The 19,937-nt window shown below is 44.9% G+C and overlaps 1 protein-coding gene across 10 annotated transcripts in view; it reads right to left on the bottom strand.

The window, feature by feature from the left end:
• Positions 1–19,937, bottom strand: part of Ccdc91 (coiled-coil domain containing 91) — a 172,018-nt gene that overhangs the window by 88,835 nt on the left and 63,246 nt on the right. For 8 of the 10 annotated variants that reach the window (XM_063286194.1, XM_006237685.5, XM_063286192.1 and 5 more), the window contains 3 exons: positions 16,147–16,307; positions 14,508–14,711; positions 12,702–12,806 (listed from right to left, as the gene is read on the bottom strand). In XM_063286194.1, coding sequence (XP_063142264.1) covers positions 12,702–12,806; positions 14,508–14,711; positions 16,147–16,307 — 470 coding nt within the window. Of the gene's footprint in view, positions 1–12,701; positions 12,807–14,507; positions 14,712–16,146; positions 16,308–17,144; positions 17,232–18,901; positions 19,089–19,937 lie in introns of those variants that run through there. The other 2 variants (XM_006237686.5, XM_006237687.5) reach the window with 2 other exon arrangements.

Below are 19,937 nucleotides of genomic sequence, written 5' to 3'. Positions count from 1 at the left end.
TAAGCCTTTGATGCAGGGGTTATGTATGCTACAGGTGTATCAGCTGGGGCTGCGCTCCACAACTCTGCTGTTTGATTGCTTGTGGTGTCCTGTGATGACCTCAATCTCATGTCAGAAGCTACACCCATGAAATCTTACCAACATGACCAAGCATGTGCTGAACAAGGACAGCACCGATAACATGCTAAGGTGGGTGCAGGGAAAGCTGCTGAGGGTTCCGCCCTCCACAAAGAATTACAGGCAACTAATGAATGCTGAAGGACAGGGCTAGTCTTCCCCAAGAAGGGCACACCAGCTAGTTATTCCATACATACCAGTGACATTGCAGTGACTTAACACATCTTATGTGTATATTTAGGAATAAACATGCACACACACACACACACACACACACACACAGAGAGAGAGAGAGAGAGAGAGAGAGAGAGAGAAAGAGAGAGAGAGAGAGAGAGAGAGAGAGAGAGAGAAGAGAAGAGAAACTTTATATATTTAATCTATATAATACAATAGAGATATAAATGTTCCAAATACTCACACAATCCTAATTTGCTCAAAAAATGGCTTCTGGGCTGAACTACTGACCTCACACCTATGGAGGAAGAAGAGCTCATGTCTCACTTGTGAGCAGATTCTAAGCCTTGTGCTTCCAAGGCAGGCACTGAAAATAGCCCAGAGTTTCTAAGGTGCTCTGTTCCTCAACTTCTGCTGTTCCACTCATTAGATATTAGATACTTTCCTTCAAACAACAGGAAATATTTCAGTGGTCCTGTTTCACAACAAAGAAACAAACTGCAGATGGCCCTTTGCCTAGCAATGTATGACTCTTTGTGTGTGTGTGTGTGTGTGTGTGTGTGTGTCTGTGTCTGTGTGTGTGTGTGTGTGTATTCCCGTATGATACAGCCCCTGCTTCAGTTTCCAAATGTTTCCTTAATATTCCAGATGATATTCATTTCAATCAGAGATGACACCATATGAGCACTTCATATAGTTATTCTCTGTGCTAAGTTCTGAGAATATAAAACCAAAAAGTATCCACCATCTCAAACCTGAGTGCTCTTACAGTTTAGAAGGGAAGTTAGATTCTAAAGATGTACAAGAGTAACATGAAGGAGACTCTGTGAGGTCCTGAAAGTCGGCCATCCCACTGTGAGCTTGCATCGTCACAGTAGCTGGCAAGGAAGCAGAGGTGCTGACTACAACTTCTATTTTGCCAAGACATGAAGGGAGAGACTAGATGACACTCTGAGCGCATCAGAGAAGAAATAATCAGAGAGCCACACTGCCTTCGGCCTGGGCACGTGGCGAGGTGTGCAATAAATCAGCCCAGCGTGACTGCCACCCAGCAGGATAGCTGCTTCAGAGGGAGAGCCTTGGATTCCAGGGACTCTGCCATCTGACTGCCTTCTACCTCTCCAATGTCAATGTTAATATACTAGAAGGCATTGGAAAACAGCCAGGCTGACTATGAAGTAAACATTAGGTAGAAATGATCAACAGGAAAACAGGCCTGGAAAATATCATAAACCAAAAGGCAAAGCCATTCTGGGTCTTTCTATCCTTCCTGAAAGTCACTGGATTCATGTTTGGCCTAACATTGTGTCATCTCACCATCATCTCGACCTGCTTCCCATTCACCGCTGGTGACATCCTGTTCCGGACTGTCAAATCTCTTTTAAAAAGCAAGAGGAACACACCTTTAGCAGGCTCTAACAACTTCCGATTTGACCCCGTAAGTGGTTCTCACCCCTACAGATCCCTTATGGACATACCAAAAACAACTTCACACTCAATTGTGCTTTTCATACATAGCGTGGCATAACTGGGTGCTGCTCATGCCCTCTACAGTAAACGTCATTTGTCTCAGGTCCAGAAGCTCTGCTGCTGAGGCTTCTCCCCAGCTGGGAGCTAATCTCAGCCACCTTCACAAACCACATGGAAACCTTCCACGCACATGAGCATACACATTCATGGCCTCACATGTGATCTGCACAGCAACCTTCATGCACATGAGCCCATGTATTCACGGCCTCACATGTGATCTGCACAGAGCCCATGTATTCACAGCCTAACTTGCAACTGTTACCATTGCCTAAGGGAGGATATAGGGACCCTAGTCTGTTACCTAGTTTTAGCACAAAATCAACAGCGACCTGAGGTGCTAGCAGAATTTTAGCCTTTCAGGATGATAACAGGAAATCTAAGATCTAAGTGGGCTAACATTACTGGAAGTGAAGGAAAATGTGCTTAAAACATGTGGGAACAAGTTGACAACAAGTGTCAGAACTCTAAGAAGCAAACTCGAAGTCTGCAGCTCCAGGCTGGAGAGTTCAGAGTGGAGACAGGATCTATCCTAGTAGAGACTGATCTGAAACTCTCATCATTGCAGTGAGGGCCTGCGAGACAGCTCAGTAGGTTCAGTGTGTGGACCACATGTGTGAGGATCACATTCAGATCTCCAGAAGTCCAGGTAAATGCAGGGCAGATCAGCAGCACACACATGAAAAATGGAGGTTAGGGGGTGAGGGTTATTTTCATAACATAACCAATATCCATTCGTCTTAGTTTAAGTTTTACTGTTGTGAACAGACATCATGACCAAGGCAACTCTTATAAAGGACAACATTTAATTGTGGCTGGCTTAAAGGTTCAGTCAAATATGAGCATGACAGCATCCAGGCAGACATGGGGCCTGGGAGGCTGAAAGTTCCACCTCTGATTCTGAAGGCAACCATAAGACTGGCTTCCAGGCAGCTAGGGCAAGGGTCTCAAAGCCCACAGCCACAGTGACACAACTACTCCAAAAAAGCCACAGATACTACACAATCTACTCCCTGGAACTCATAGGCCTGTCCAAGATATAAATCTATGGGGGTCCTACCTAAACACAGAATAATGCAAAATATATTCAGTCCAACTTCCAAAGTCCCCATAGTCTACAGGAGACTCAACAATGTTAAAAGTCCAAAGTTCAAAGTCTCTTCTAGGATTCATCCAATCACTTAACTGTAATCCCCAAAGCAAGACAGGGAACCAGGTAGTCAAACTCCAAACTCTGCATCTCCATGTCTGGTGTCAAAGCGGTCTTCAGATCTCCAACTCCTTTTTCTTTTCTGCAACAAATTTCTTTCTCCTGGGCTGGTTCCACTCTTCGTTAGAATCTTTCCTCAGCAGATATCCCACAGCTCTATCCAACAAATTGGGGTCTCTGAGGCAACTTCAACTTCAAAGCTTCTTGTTCTAATGTTTGAGATCCACAAGTGATCTTCTGGGCTCCTCCAAAGGGCTTGGGTCCCATTTCCAGCTCTGCCCTCTGTAGCTCTGGCTCTGGCTGACTCTACTCGACTGCTGCTGCTGTTCTTGGTGATCACCCCATGGTACTGGCATCTCCAATACATTGAGGACTTCTGCTGAAACTAGGCTTTATCAACAGCCTCTCATGGATTCTTTTCATGGTGCCAAGCCTCAAATCCTTTGTATGATCCCTTCAGTCCTGGGCCTTCAACTGTAACTGAGGATGCACCTTCACCAATGGCCTTCTATGGCCTCCCACTGTGCCCAGCCTCAGCTGTTCTTCATGACCCCTTCATGCCTTCAAAACCAGTACCACATGGGTGACTCTTACACATTACCAAGTCCAGCCACAGCATGAGGTACAACCTCGGATACCTGTGGAACACAGTTTTTTGTTTTGTTTTTTTGTTTTGTTTTGATTTTGTGCTCTCAGAAAATACTTTCCAGATTTCATTCACCTCAGTGATGCTGGTCTCTTTTCTTAATCGCCTCTGATTCTCAGCTCCAGGTAACCAGCATCAATTGTCCCAGTAGTCCCTTCTATTTTGGACTCTAAAGCCAGAGCCACATGGCTGAAGCTGTTAAGTTCTGCTGCTTGCTGGAGCTGGAACATGGCCCCCTTGTTCTATTACATTATCATTTTCTGTTTTCCAACTCCTTCACTGCCTAAGCTTGGCTGCTCTGAAACTTGCTCTGTAGATTGACCTTGAACTCACAGATCTGCATGGCTGTCTCCTAAATGCTCAGATTAAGGTATGGGCCACTAATGCCTGGATTTATTTAAGCTTTTTTTTCCCACCCAGAACTTGCTATGTCCCAGGATGGCCTTGAACTTGGAGATCTGTTTGGTATTGTCACCTGGGATTAAAGTCATGGACCATCATGCCTGGGCCTAAGATTTTCATGGCCACTGATCCTCAAGATCCAGATCAAAAGAGGGCTGTATCTTCCAGTCTCAAGATCTGAATCACAAGTGTGACCTCCATTTCTGGGTTGTAGCTCATTCCTTTCTCAACTGTAGACACTAACAATAAGCTTAGCAGGGTGGGGTCTCATCCTGAGATCACCAGGGCCTTCATCTCTTTATCCTTGAACACGAGTCAGTGCCATGTCACTTTTTTATTTACCCCTTTACTACCTGAACCATACATTTTATATTTTTCCTTTCTCAGCTTGCTCCTTTTCATTAAAACACTTTCCACAAGACTAAACCAGAGAACAAAGTCTCTGTTGGGCTCTTTTTTTTTTGTTTGCTTGGTTTTTTTAAGATTTCCTTTGTCAATGCAATTAATATAAACTGCTTTACCTTAGCTTCAGGTAGACTCTTCGGACAATGGCAAAAAGCAGCCACAGTCTTCACCAAAATACCACAAAAACAGTCTCTAGGCCACATAGTGAAATTCTTCTCCACTGAAATGTCTTGGGCCAGGTCTGAATAGTTCAAATCATTCTCAGTAACAAAGTCTCCCATATTTCTACTAGGATGCCCCATTAAGCCTCACTTAGAGCATTCTCCTGGTTTCCAAATCCAAAGTCCCCAAATCTACATTCTTCCAAACAAAAGCATGGTCAGGCTTATCACAGCAATACCCAAGTCCTAGTAACAACTTCTGTCTTCGTTGGGGTTTTTACCTCTGTGAAAAGACACCATGACCAAAGCAACTCTTATAAAAACAATTTAATTGGGGCTGGCTTACAGGTTCAGAGGTTCAGTCTGTTATCAAGGCAGAAGCATGGCAGCGTCCAGGCAGATGTGGGGCTGGAGGGGCTAAGAGTTCCACCTCTTGTTCTGAAGACAGCTGGGAGAAGACTGGCTTCCAGGCAGCTAGGATGAGGGTCTTAAAGTCCATGGCCACAGTGACACACCCACTCCAGCAAGGCCACAGCTACTCCAATAAGGCCTAGCCTCCCAGGAGTGCCACTCCCTGGGCCACGCATATTCAAACCATCGTACCATTCCTATCAATAAACCTAAGAATTTAACAAAACTCTCATCAAAATCCAAGTAAGTTCTTGTAAAACACAAAACCTATATAGGTAAGAACAGCCAAAAGGGGGGCACATGGCTGCTAGAAAAGGAGTTTTAGAAAAATACGAAGAAAGGTATAATGTGGAAGAAAATCATGAAGTCAGCGATGGTGTCAGGTGCATACAAAAAGGACAAACACGGAGAACAACAGAGGGAGCTGGACACTGTAGAGTGACCAAACAAGGGGTGGAGGGGTGGGTCTGCAGTGATAGGGTAAGGGCATGAATCTACAAGGAAGGGAGAGCAGTCAGGGTACTCTCAAGTGGGTGATGTCCTTGGTGAAGGCTTAGAGCCAGGCTGAGCCCCGTTCAATAGTTCTGAGGGCTGCTCTGACACTGCCCTCCAGCCAGCCAGGGCCTGGTGCAAGGTCAGACCCGTTGACCTCTGTTCCTCTGACTCCTGACTGTACTGTATCACAGCCACCAGCAAATAGAGCATTTCTTGAACGACGTTCCATAACAGCATGCATTGACTTGGAATAAAATAAACATTAGTAATACTTTTATCGCAAAAAAAAAAAACAAAAAAAAAAAAAAAAAACCCAAAATTGGTGCTAAAGTTAATAGCACTGGCTGCTCTTCTAAAGGACCCAGATTCAATTTCCAGAACCCACATGGCAGCTCATAACTGTGTAAACCCAGTCCCAGGAAATCCAACATCATCTAATGGCCTGGGAAGAAAAAGGTCCCGCTGTACCCATATAAATAAATGATTAAAGAAAATTCACCCATATTGTAAATCCACTTAGTTGCTTTATTCTGTGAACTAAGCAGTGTTCTAATCATCCTTTAGCATTGATGTCAACCATGTCAAGCACAGATGGGTGAACTGGTACATGGAGAACTGTAGCGCAGTCTGAAATTGGAAACCAACCTCTCGGCTTCATTTCTCAGAATGCTGTGCAATCTAATGGGGCACCAGAGGACAGCCTGGACACCACGATTGATATCTCCCACTTGTGGAAGTGCAGAAGCAAACACCAGCATGGCCAGGTTCTGCCAAGGGCTTTCTCGGTCCCACTACAAGGGCCCCACTCTCTGGACTCCATTTACAGCTATCTCTTGTCAGCTTCACCTCCATGCATCTTAGGCCTGCGTCTCTGACATGGCTGACTGGTGTCAACAGTGCACGTTCATTCTGGACTTCACACACTCGGGGCTTCCTCCGCTCCCCAGGAACAGAAGTAGTCAGCAATGAATACATCAGTAAGATTCGACTAAGTTTTCAGGAAAGTTGCAGAGATAAGGTAGGAAAGAGAAGACCAACTTTAGCCACAGGTTGGAAAAATGCCATCTGAAGTGACTTCAAAATCAGTCCGACTTAAAGAATTTCATGAAGCTCTGGCAGTGTCCACAACACCACAGTGGCCGAGCTCACTCAAGACAGATATGATGAGACACACGGCCTTCTCGGCACTGACCTCAAACCCAGTATGGACACAGCAATATTCCCTTCAACTATTCCCATGTCATAGTGTACGCAACTGAGAAAAATCCTTCAAATGAGCACAATGCAAACACCGCCCTGGGAAACAGTTACCTCTTGTCCGAAGTAGTCTCAGATACTCAGCTTCGGTGGGACTTCTCACCGAGCGCTGCTATTCTGACTACAAACTTATCTTTTCTTTTGTGTTTTATATGAAATGTTGCAACTGCGGGGAAAGGTCTCTGTGGTGTAGCCACTGGGCAGAGTGTATGAATTTTATGAGACTTTGCCCCAGACTGCTCTCCTTGTTCGCTGCTGAGGTCTGTGGCTTGGTTCTAGAATGGCTGAGGTCAGAGTCCGACCTCAGATAAGTGGAGAAGCAGAGCAAAGGCATCCCCTATAGACTGTAAACTGGTGTTTTCAACAATAACAGGTTCCTTTACCACTGGGTGAGAGCAAGGCTTAGCCGAGTTACAAGTCCACGTTTTCCTCCTGCGGCAGTGTCACTAAACACAACAAAAAATAATCCATTGTGAACACTCTGTGAAGAGATTTACCAAGTACAAAAACCTGCTCTCTGCCTCTTTTCAGTGAGATGCAACCGAGTGGGTGAGGGGGGACAGTGGGTTACACAAGCATCCTTGGAGCAAACATGGGAACTGTCAACACGAAAACTGTATTTTACTGGATCATACATTATGAGGACAACTTGAAAGTTCTTTCATCATATAAAGTGAAGCTCCGGGGCTGGGGATTTAGCTCAGTGGTAGAGCGCTTACCTAGGAAGCGCAAGGCCCTGGGTTCGGTCCCCAGCTCCGAAAAAAAGAACCAAAAAAATAAATAAATAAATAAAGTGAAGCTCCAATTCCATCAGTGAGTACAACACTGTCGTTTTTGTTTGTTTGTTTTTGCTTTTGTTTTTCAAGACCTGTTTGTGCACAAGCCTTTACAGCCCAGAACCAATCCACAGAGGTCCTGGGTTATTGGGGCCAGAAGGTTCCTGCGGCCACCACTGAGATTTAAATGACAAGAATATAAAGTGCAAATGTATGTTTACCAGAGACTTCATGAAGAATCTCACGAGAGTGTAGAGACCTAACTGCAAGGCAGACTCAAACCGCAGCATTAATTTTATCTTACAGAAACCTTGTCCTTTAACTTGCTTGATGCATTTAAGCTATGGGACTGGTTTTAACGTGGATGCCTGCAGTTGTGCTGCACCTCCCAACAGTTCCACCCCACCCCCTAGCCCCACCCCCTAGCCCCACCCCCAGGCTCTCTAGAAACTCTGGCCAGCAGCAGCAGTAAAAGTCTCAGAGCCAGTACAGTACCACCTGGGAGACAGCCTTGGCCCAGTATGGAACAATTCCCAGAAGATTTGACCTCAACAATGCTGGTCTCTTTTTAATCACAGCTGATTCTGCGGCCTTAGCAGATCAGTATTGATTGGTCCTGCAAGGCCCAAGTTTCATGTTAGTGATTCTTTTGGGTTTTTTAGACATAGTTCCTCTCTGTAGCCTTGGCTGTCCTGGAACTCACTCTTTAGACCAGGCTGGCCTTGAGATCTGCCTGCCTCCAGAGTGCCGGGATTAAAGTTGCACTGGATCACTGCCCGGCACTTTAAAGTTTTTAATTCAAAGCTTTGGATGCACCAATAGATTTTTTTAAGGGACTCTTAACTTCACTCTGAGTTTCACAAGCCAGGCCCCCACGGCCTGCATTGCTCTCTGAATTAACTTCTATATTCTCATCAAGTTCATTGGGCTCTGAACACTTACTGGCTTCTCCAGAGCAAACTTCTTTCAGAACACTCCCCTAAACACAGGTCTGTCTCAGCAATGGTCCACTAGCCCACTCGCTGGTACCAATTTCAATCTTAGTAGGGGTTTCTATTGCTATAATAAAAAACCTTGACCTAAAGCAACTGGGGAGAGACAGGGTTTCTTTTGATTATCCATTTACATCTGTCTGAGTCAAGGTTTCTATTCTTGCAATAGACCAAAGGAAATCAGGACTGGAACTCATGCAGGTCAGGAAGCAGGAGCTGAGGCAGAGGCCATGGAAGGATGTCTCTTGCTTCCCCTGGCTTGCTCAGCTTGCTCTCTTATAGGACCCAAGACCACCAGCCCAGGGATGGCACCATCCACAATGGGTTGGGTCCTCCCCCCTGATCACTAGTTGAGAAAATGCCTTACAGCTGGGTCTGGTGGAGGCATTTCCTCAACTGAGGCTCCTTCCTCTGTGATAACTTCAGCTTGAGTCAAGTTGACACACAAAACCAACCAGTGCAATTGACCCCCTGTCAACTTGACACACAAACACATTATTAAGCCTCGACCCTTACTTTTTTTATTCATCCCCAAGATCTAAATAACTTTAAGAGTCCCACAGTATTTACATATTAAACGTTCAATCCTTTAAAATATCCAGTATCTTTTAAAATGCAAAGTCTTTTTAAAATTCAAAGTCTCTTAACTGTGGACTCCACTAAAATACTTTCTTACTTCAAGAGGGAAAAATAACAGGGCTCAGTCACAATCAAAAGCAAAATCAAACTAACTGTTCAACGTCTGGGACGCACCCATGATCTTCTAGGCTCCTCCAAGGGCTTGCAGCTCTGCCTTTGTAGCATAGACCTTGTCTTTCTAGGCTCCAGGTGCCTGTTCTCCACTGCTGCTGCTGCTCTTGGTGGTCATCTCATGGTACTGGCATCTCCAAAATGCTGCTGTCTTCCGCTTCAACTAGGCTTCACCAATAGCCTCTCACAGACTCTCTTCATGGTGTTAAATCTCAACTCCTTTGCAAGACCCCTTGAGTCCTGGGCATCAACTGCAACTGAGGCTGCACCTTCACCAATTCACCAATGGCCTTCCATGGCCTCTCTCAGTGCCCAGCCTCAGCTGCTCTTCACGACCCCTTCATGCCTTCAAAACCAGTACCACCTGGGTGACTCTTACACACTATCAAGTCCAGCCACAGCACAAGGTACAACCGTGGCTTTCTCTGGAACACAGCCCCTTTGTGCTCTCAAAAAGCACTTCCCATAAGCTTTCACCTCAATGATGCTGGTCTCTTCTTATATTTTTGGTTGTGAGCCTAGCCTTTAACGGCTGAGCCATCTCTCCAGCCCTGGTCTCTTCTTAATCAGCACTAATTTCTTAGCTTCGGCTGACCAGCATCAATCGTCCAGGAATGCAAAGTTTAGCTTTAACAGTTCTGGTATCTTGTTAATCACAGCTGATTCTTCAGCCCCAGCTAACCCAAACCACAAAATCTTCACAATTAAAGCGGCAACAATCCTAATAAGAGTCTTTAATCTTCCCTCTGAAACTTCACAAAACAGGCCTCCATCTTCTGCACTTCTCAACATTATTTCCAAGCTCCTATGGAACAGCCCACAGAAATTTTAACATCCCAATGGCTCTTCTAGCTCAAAGTTCCAAAGTCCTTCCACAATCCTCCCAAAACAGACAGGTTGTCACAGGAATACCCCACTCCTGGTACCAATTACTTTTAGTCAGGGTTTCTATTACTGCACAAAACAGCATGACCAAGAAGCAAGTTGGGGAGGAAAGGGTTTATTCAGCTTATACTTTCACATTGCTGTTCATCACCAAAGGAAGTCAGGACTGGAACTCAAGCAGGTTAGGAAGCAAGAGCTGATGCAGTAGCCCTGAAGGGATGTTTCTTACTGGCTTGCTCCCCCTGGCTTGCTCAGCTGGCTCTCTTATAAAACTCAAGACTACCAGCCCAAGGACAGCATCATCCACAATGGGTTGGGTCCTCCTCCCTTGATCACTGTTGAGAAAATGCCTTACAGCTAGATCTCATGGAGGCATTTCGTCAACTGAGGCTCCTTTCTCTGTGATAATTTCAGCTTGTGTCAAGTTGACATGCAAAACCAACCAATACAACATCATAGTCCATCCCTGAAGGAAATCAGGGCAGGAATCCTCAAGGCAGGAGCTGAAACAGAATCCATAGCACAGTGCTGCTTACTAGCCTATTCCTCGTGGCTCCTACATTCTTCTATCACCCAGAACCAGCAGCCACATCAATCATCAATCAAGAAAATGTACCACAAGGCTTGTCCATAGTACCATCTGGTGGGAGCACCAACTCAAGTGAGGCGCCCTCTTCTAAAATGACTGGAGTCATTGTCAAGCTGACACAAAAACACCAAGCACAGCCTTGCTATAAAAGCAGGTCCACCACAGGGGGACTTCAGGCTGAGCTTCCAGTATACTTCCTGCAGTACTCTCTAGACTATACGCATGCTATGTTTTCAGACCTCGTTAATTCCAGACAACTTAAGCCACCAAATAAAAGGTCGGGGCTATCAAACACCAATTGAATACACTCTTAACTCAAGACCTCAAGACAGTGTGACCATAGCAGAGTCCAGCCAAGAAATCAAGGGGCCAACGCTTGGATATTTAAGCCATGACAATACTGGGAATAACCCCAACTCCTAAGGAAGTTTCACATGGTCTTGTAGAGCCAGGAAGAGAACACAGGTAGTGACCTAATGCAAACGAATCCATTTATATACATAAAGTTAAAGTCTTTGAAACGCTTTATTCTCCCATAACTGGGTGTGCTCTTCAAAATTCAGTTTTAATTCTCAAGCAGAAAATATTCATGCTCCTGTAAGTAAGAAGTACCTTTGTAGAAAATTGAATGGGAAGAATTAAGAGAGAGCAAGCACCGCCCACTTCATGCTCATGGGAAAATTGGTCAACACCAGGGAAAGATCCCAGCAAACAGACTTGGTCTTTTAAGGCTTAGGCCAAGAGGCTCTGGGCTGGCCATGAAAGTTTACAGCTACTAGAAATGAACCCTTAGTAAGTGGCCTTGTCTGTCAAAATGATTTTGAACAGAACACTGTGACGTGCTTTCTGAGATGCTAGCAAATTCCCTGTGCCGCTGCTGTAGGAGACACAGAAGGAAGACCCTGGGACCCACACCGGAAAGGGAAGGCAAACTGCAGTCACTGTCCCCCTTTGTCAGTCTGCATACCCTGAACAGAGCAGGATAGGGGAGGCGTCCCCATTGTCCCCTGGCTCTCACAGTTCTCTAAGTTTCCATATTCCATGGGATTTTCACACTTCCCCACTTAACCTGGTAATGAGAAATATCACAAAAATGAAACTCCCTGCAATATTTCCGTTTTTTAAAGAGTCTGCTAAGGTTTAAAAACATCCCATTGGCTGATCACTCCCTCAGGTCACCTAAATCCTCTGCTGGCATGCATCCCATCCTGACCTTAGGACAGCAGGTTCAAACTTGAAAGTTAGAAGTCAAATGTTCTGAGATGAAGTGAAAACATTTTTAATTTTTCTTGTTATCAACAGCAAGAATTTTGATTTCTTTCTCTGTGTTGTCTGTATTTCCCAGAATTAGCATGTTATTTCAGAACTATACACACTGGGGGAATTTCTTGGGACAAGAGCTTTTCACTCAATCTACTGCTGGCACACCCTGGAATAGTTTATAGAGTTCACTTCATGCTGCGGACATTGCAGAAATCCAGCCTCCGCTCCACCAACCTCACCACTGTAACAAGAGAAGAAACTGGCTCCTCTTTCTTTAGCTCTGGGTGCATTCAGAAATGCATGTTAGATACCTCAGTGTACAAGAGCAGGGACTGTCAAGTCACTCTCTACAGAACAAGTTGACAGCTCAAGGACGCCAGGAACAGACTCAGAAATGAACAGCATTGATGGCAATGGCCCAGCTCGACATCCCTCTTCCTACAGTGACTTCCTGAGAGCTGGGCATTGCCCTCAGAAGAGATTCTGTTTCCCCAACTGCGCTTTGCAAGTACCTCCCGAAAGCCAGTACACGTCAGCACTGCAGTCAGTCAGTTCATGCCGGACTAGAGGCAGGGACAACACTCTTCACTGTCTGCCACACTCACTGAGGACCATCACTGAGCATTTCTGGGGTTACTTACCTGAAGCTCACGGTATCTGGCTTGAAAGGACACAGCATCCTGCTCCTTTTCCTTCAGGAAGTCTTTCTCCAGGACACTGTGTTTCTCCATCAGCGACTCCACATCCTACAAGGAAGCCAAACACAAGCTCTAAAATGTCCCATGGCACAAAGTACTTTTCAGTAAACAGCAAATATTCATCAGAGAAGGAAATACAGAAAAGTGGCTTAATGTCTAAAAGTTACACATGCATGACATTCCCAAGGTTGACTAATTTCTAGGCCAGCATCAAATGTTGACAGAATATTAGAATTTTAAATGAACAAAAGCAAGTTGGAGGAGCAGCTGGCTTGGAGAGTAAAGTGCTTGCTGGAGAAGTGCTGACTCCCCACACACCCTCATAAGAGCCAAGTGTGTCCATGAGCACAAGTGTGTGACTCCAGCACAGAGACACAGAGAAGGGGCAGTCCACGGAGCCCAAGGGCCGCCACCTGCCCCATGTCAGAGGGGACAGAGTGCGGAGTGATAAATGAAAGTGTCCCGACACTCTCCACAGGAGAGCACATGGACACGTCCTCCCACCTGCATGGGCACTCCTCCCACCTGCATGGGCCCGCCCTCCCACATGTACACAACCACGTATCTAGGTATACACCACAAACACAAAACAATGAGTAAAGAACAGGAGCATCTCATCCAGTGCAAGGAACAAACCCCAATCAATCTCTCTGAGTCCTTTAAATGACCTGGCTAAGATAGACACACAGACGGGTGGACAAATGGACAATGGATGTAGAGAGAAGATAACACTGATGGATATAGATAACTGACAGATGATAAATGATAGAGGCTAGATGGATGGATGGACAGACATGGAAGGACAGAAGGAAGCTGAGAGCACACACCAGTCCCTCCCCTGAAAGAGTTGGAACACCCACACAGGTACCTAGCTTCACAGGTACATACGCCAGACCTGGAATCGTACCAGCAGCACAATACTGCTTGCTTTGAAAATAAATGAAGACAAAACAGAAATGAAAGCCTTAGAGCAGCAGGAAACAAGGCGAAGCCCCATCAAAACCTGTGATTCCCTTAACAGGACGCTCAGACTTTGGTTTATCCCGGTCCCCACTGACACCAAAGTCCCAAGTGTCTAAAAACAGCACAGTATTTTCATATAACCTACGCACCCTGCCATATACACTAAATTATCTCCAGCGATTTAGAATATTTCTAAAGGAATACAAATTAAATGTTTTGTTTGTGGAAATGGGGCTCTGTAAACACACACTATGGCACACAGAACATGTATCTCTGTGTCCTTCTGACACATGGTCGGTTGAATTAGATGCTGAATGCATGAGTGTGCGAACACCAATACAGACTTTGGTTTGAGGTTTAGTTACTTTAAGTATGTATGTGTGCCTAAATGTATGTATTACTCTAAACTCAGAGGCCATGGAACTAGAGTTCTGGACAGTTATGAGCTGCCATGTGGGTGCCGGGACCCAGACGTGGGCCCACTGGCAAGACGAGCCAGTGTTCGTACCCTCTGAGCCATCTCTCCAGCCCACGCCTGGCGGCTTCTAACAAATGCCTCCACCACCTATGTGGTGTGACAGACCAGAACCTACGCTCCAGGGGCCTTTCCGGCCATTTTGAATTGTATCAAATTGCTAGCGTATACAATTCTACATTCTCAAGTAAATGAGCGCGCATGCACGTGCGCACACACACACTTGCGTGCACACGCACACTCTCTCGAGCACACACACGCGCACACACACGTTGGCGAGCATATACACATTCATACACACACACACGCACCTTTTTAATTCGCTGCTTTTCTTCTTCAGAAGCCTTGAGTTTAGTCTCCAGACTTGATATTTTCTGCCGGAGCTGAGAGTTGGACACGTGGACCCCAGGACCCTCAGGCTCGTCCTCCAGGGCAAGTGCTCCATGGTTCGACTCATCCGTTAACCCAAGTGGGAAGAGAGGGATGTTCAGATGTGTGTGCGCTGACTGCTGAAGCTAAACCATGTCAACAGAACACAGACCACACAGAGAAGAATTAGAGGGATCCACTAGGGAAACATCCACAGAGCTTCAGAAGCGACATCTGGAATTAAGTTGTAGTGAAGCAATGAAATTAATCCACTCTGAGTACATTTACAAAAGACTTCAGATTTTTGACAGCAGGCTGATCTTTGAAGCCTAAGGGAAAAGCCCCTTATGTCTGTAGTACTCACTACTGTCTGACTATTAACACACTAAACACTCAACCTCTGTGGAAATTATGCCCAACTGCCCATAAACACATCTGAAGTGTATGCATAGACTGAGGATGCACTTACAATTAAACTGTAGCTCAGAATCTCACATTTATTAATTATGCTAACTGATAACTCCTAGCAAAATTAATAGATCACAAAACACCACATGTGGCAAGGCATCTGGATGACAGCATGCAAAGGTCTCTGCAAATAACAGAGTGAATGCACTCTTATGACGCTGTCTTTGGGGCTTTTGCTCTAAAACTGAAAGATGTTCTTATACCTAAAAACATGTACTCCCAGAAAAGAAAAAGTATTTTTAATAATAATCTCCCTGCTTGAAGTTTAACTTTGAATTTAAGTTTAAAATGAAAAAAGAAATTATCCTTTTTGTTATTATCTTCCTTTAAGTCCAAGATGTCATCAGCAACGCTAAGTGCATTTGAATAACCACAGGCAGCTGTTTACGCAGTAAAGCACTGGGATGATGGAAACGGCACCAACTATGCCTCGGATTCCCCGGCGGAGCCCAGCTCTGTCTCTGCCAGCAACATTCTCATGGGAAAATTGCGCTCTGTGCCTCAGCTTTCTCATGAGCAGGGGAAGCAATAACACATTGTTTTCTCTCACTTGTCCTCTATGTATAGATGTGTGCACACACATGTGGGTGGCAGCACAGGCCAGAGGTGCTAACAGATCGCCTGGAGCTGCCTGAAGTATCCAAGCTGAACCGAGCTCAGGTCGTCTGCAAGAGCACTATGCACTATGGACTGCTAGTCCCTCTCAGGAAGCCTCAGTGGTCAGAAGACTGCTTCCAGGACGGGCTGAGAGTCAGGCTGAGGAGGTCCTTGGGAATTTACACAGGAAGCTCTGGGCTCTGATCAGTCCATGAGCTCACCCTGTGTTTATGGAGTGAGTCCTGCTAGCTAGCTTTCTCTTTTGAATCTAGTGTCCTCTAGGTACCCTAAATGGAGCCTCAGGTCTGTGTGATTGGGCAATTTTAATGAATGAGACACTCACAGCAAACCTTTGTAACTAAGGTTCTTAAACCTTCTGTGACCATTTCACAGATATATTATTATTACAAAAGTGTTTCCTTTGGAACTCTCATTTTAAAAGGTCAAACGAGCATGAACCAAGTCAGCAAGTGGTTTCTAATCTCAAGGTTCCTTCTGAAACACCCCTGTGCCCACCTGAACTTTTGAGATGGTCTGATTCACAAGGCTGCTGTCTGCACGTGTATCGTCTGGTGAGGAAATGACGGCATCAGAACGGAGGTGGCCAGAGGATGGGGATGAGCGGTCATGGTCCAGGATAAGCTCCGGAGAAGCTGGTGAGAGACGCACTCCGGATACTGAAGACAGAGCACAAGGGTAAGGTTACAAGACGAAAAAGAGACAGGCTAGCTGACTAGGAAAGGGTGCAAGACTTAGAGCAGCAGGGTTGAACGTTGAGAGTTTTATGACTAATGTCTGAAATCCAAAGGAGTCTTTGTCAATTACACATACATGATGCTTCCATGAGAACTGAAGACAAACACGTTTTAACATCTTAACACACAAACTAGCCAAGTCTACGAGGACTGTTCACCTCCTACCAGAGGAAACATCAACCTAAGACACATCCACTCACTAACTCAGGAAGCAGACTTCTCTGCTGTGGCCAGGAGTGCTGTGCAGGCAGGAGGCACAGAGTGACACTGCCACACACTAGGGACCCCATCTCCAACCTAGCACAGAGTTCAACAGCTCAACATTCATTAAGCAAAACAAAGGAGAAAGGGGCAGGGGTGGGGGCTGCTGTAAAAACCCGGAAGTTCCTCTTTTATAATCATTTTGTTAAAGTTTTCATGTTAAAGTCAAACTTTGCTTACTGGATTATTTCCACAAAAGTAATGCTCCTAGACAATGTTGCTATTATTTCCATACTGAACCTTGCTATACTGTGATTAAGGTTCACATTAGGAGGTGTGGAAGCAACTGGTTAAAAAGGACAAGAGAGACAATATGAATGAGAAAAACATACTCACTTTAGTTTATTTTTAAATGCTTCCAAAAGTTCAAATGAATCTAATATGTTTGAAATGTAAGGAGTCATCTTCACTAGTCAACTCATTCACACACACACACACACACACACACACACACACACACACACACTCACACACACACGGCGGCCTAACTGCAATGACCTTTATTCCACATTGGCATCAGTAGCTCTGTCCGCGGGTCCTACCACAAACTCTGAAGATGGCTCACAATGGAGACTGCGTGTTCCCCTGAAGAAAGACACGTACAGGGCTGTCAATACTAATGAACTAAATGTACAGATTTCTGATTGCTTCTTTAAGGAACTGCTTAGCTAGCTATCTTATGTAACATTTATTTTATCTAACAATACTGGGCTTTTTAAGAGTATGTTACACACGGAATAAGAGGGGTAGAAAAAATATGATTATAGTAACAACACATGAAATTCTCAAAATTAACTTACAAAAAGGAAATCATTTAGCTGAAGGATAAACTTACTTCTAAACGTAAATCAGTGTGCACAGGCGTGTGTGCCTCTATGTGCCTCTGTGTGTATGTGTACATGTGTGTATATATGTGTGTGACTCTATATGTGTGTTTACATGCCTTTGTCTGTGTGCATGTATGTGTACATGAATATGTGAGTGTATGTGTGTATGCATGTCTCTGGGTACCTCTGAGTATACGTGCATGTGTTTCTGAATTTTGAAGTGAAATATAAAGAGACATTTCCTTTTTTTTTTCATCTCAAATACAAAAAGGAAAACTTTTACTCAAGTTTGGACTTGGCATATATTTTTCCAAATCTTCCCTATAAAATGAAGTGAATTCTCTAAAAATGTCAAAATATTTCAATTTCTAATCCTGAATTTTAACTGAAAACAAACATATTAGTGAACTCTGCAGGACATGAACAAAAATCTGTCCGAGGAGAAGGAACACACCTCTCACTGAGAGCTGGGCCTGGCACGGCAATGTCTCATCGAGCTTAGTCACCTGCCTTTCAGTGTCACTTCACACATGTCGCTATTATGTCAGGACAAGTCCTAAGCTGTACCACCCTGCACTGGCTAGATTTATGTCAACTTGACATAAACTGTGGTCACTGGGAAGATAGAAGAACCTGAGGCGAGGAGAAATTCACACCAAAATGGCCTCTGGGCAAGCCTGAGCTGTATACTCCTGTTTGCCGATCATTGGTGGCATGACAAAACAGGAGTGAGCCAGAACAATCCAGTAAGCAGCACTCCTCCAGGCCCTCTCGGGATCTCCTGCCACAGGTCCCTGCCCTGTGTGAATCTCTGCCCTGACTTCATTCAGTGCTGGACTGTGTAAACTGAAATAAACCCTTTCTTCCCCGAGCTGCTTTTGGTCATGGTGTTTTATCACAGCAATAGAAACCCTAGCTATGGCAGTCTTAATGCCTGAGTATTTCACTATCAATATCATTCACATCAACAACCATGATTTCAAACAGGATGCCGTGTGTTCTTAGGTGAATTCTCCAGACACTGGATATTCAAGTGCATCACATGGAGAAAGGACAATAGGCAGGAAAACTGAAAGGACAGGGAGAGGAAGAAAGTAGGGAAAAAGCAAGCAGAGAGAGAGGTTACAGAAGAAAAGAGGAGGCAGTAGGAGGGCCTGGACCTCAACAGGCACTACCACCCCAGGCCTTCCCCTTCATAACCACACTTCTTCAGCACTTTTGCCCATCTATCTCTACCTTCCTCATGACCATCAGGGCCAGTCCCCTGCAGCAGTTCCTGGATGAATACTCATCACTCTCCTGACTTCTGCAAGTACAGACTCTCAACCTTCCATTTCTCCAACCACTTTCAAACCCACAGAGCAATAACAACCAAGTTCCCTTCCTGAGCACCAAGTGCTCCCTGACCTTCTGGCAACACGCGCTCACCTGATTACCACAAGGATCCATTTAGATGTCCCACAGGCACATTATGGCAAATTATCACTTCACACAGCCCAGATTGGCCTCATGTTTCACTCTCATTAACTGAACACTGGATCTGCCAAGCCAGTGATATCTCATCCAGTCTCCCTGTGCTGCTAACATGTAAACCTTTGCCACACTGTCCAGGGCCTCTATGACATCACAGTACCACTGCCCAGACAAGCCAACCCAGAGCTCAGACTGGGCTTCCAATGGGAACAACAGCCACTTCCCTGACCTACAGCCTTCAGCAAATTACATGACCTCTTCAGGTTCACAGTGTCCTCTTAAAGCAGGGAAATTGCATTGGAAAGCTTAAGTGAGCTGACAAATGCAGCATTTAACAGCAGAGGTGCCGGTGAACAGTGTGAGCACAGCAGTGACTGGGACTCAGCGTGGTGTGTCCGTCCCAGGACAGGGACAACCAGCTTCTCTGGGATCACGCACCTGCCTCCCTATCCACTGAATCACAGGGGGATTCCGATTACCTGCTTTTAGCTAAAAATATTGAGTGTTTAAGAAATAATGGCCTTAAAATATTACATACCAAACTGTGATATGCACGAGAATGTGCGCGTGCGCGCACACACACACACACATATTCATTCTAGGACCTTCTATAGAAATCAATTAATTACTTTCCCAGATCAAACTAAAGAAATGGAAAAGAAAGATTAGCATAGGTATGGAAACTGCAAAGAAAGATACAGGTATGGAAGACGACTAATGATATTTTCTGATCTTTAAAACTCTGGATTCACCACAGCAGCTAATCTGATAATATGGGCAATATACAAATACACACGACTCAATGAACACAGCTTAAAAACAGAAAATGTCCCCTAAGTCGTTAGACTTTAAGGAATTGAACCTTTCATCAAAACAGCAGGTGATCACAGAAACAGTTTGTAGACTGATTTAGTTAGTACTTTAAAACAGGTCTTGAGTAACTCCTTTGGGGAAATCCAGCCACTGGGCAGTAATCTCACGGAAAAACATG

The sequence above is a fragment of the Rattus norvegicus genome, chromosome 4 (genome assembly GCF_036323735.1).
Source record: "Rattus norvegicus strain BN/NHsdMcwi chromosome 4, GRCr8, whole genome shotgun sequence".
Classification (NCBI taxonomy): Eukaryota; Metazoa; Chordata; class Mammalia; order Rodentia; family Muridae; genus Rattus; species Rattus norvegicus.
Note: the sequence above shows the minus strand (reverse complement) of the source record. Positions and strands in the feature narration are given on the sequence as shown.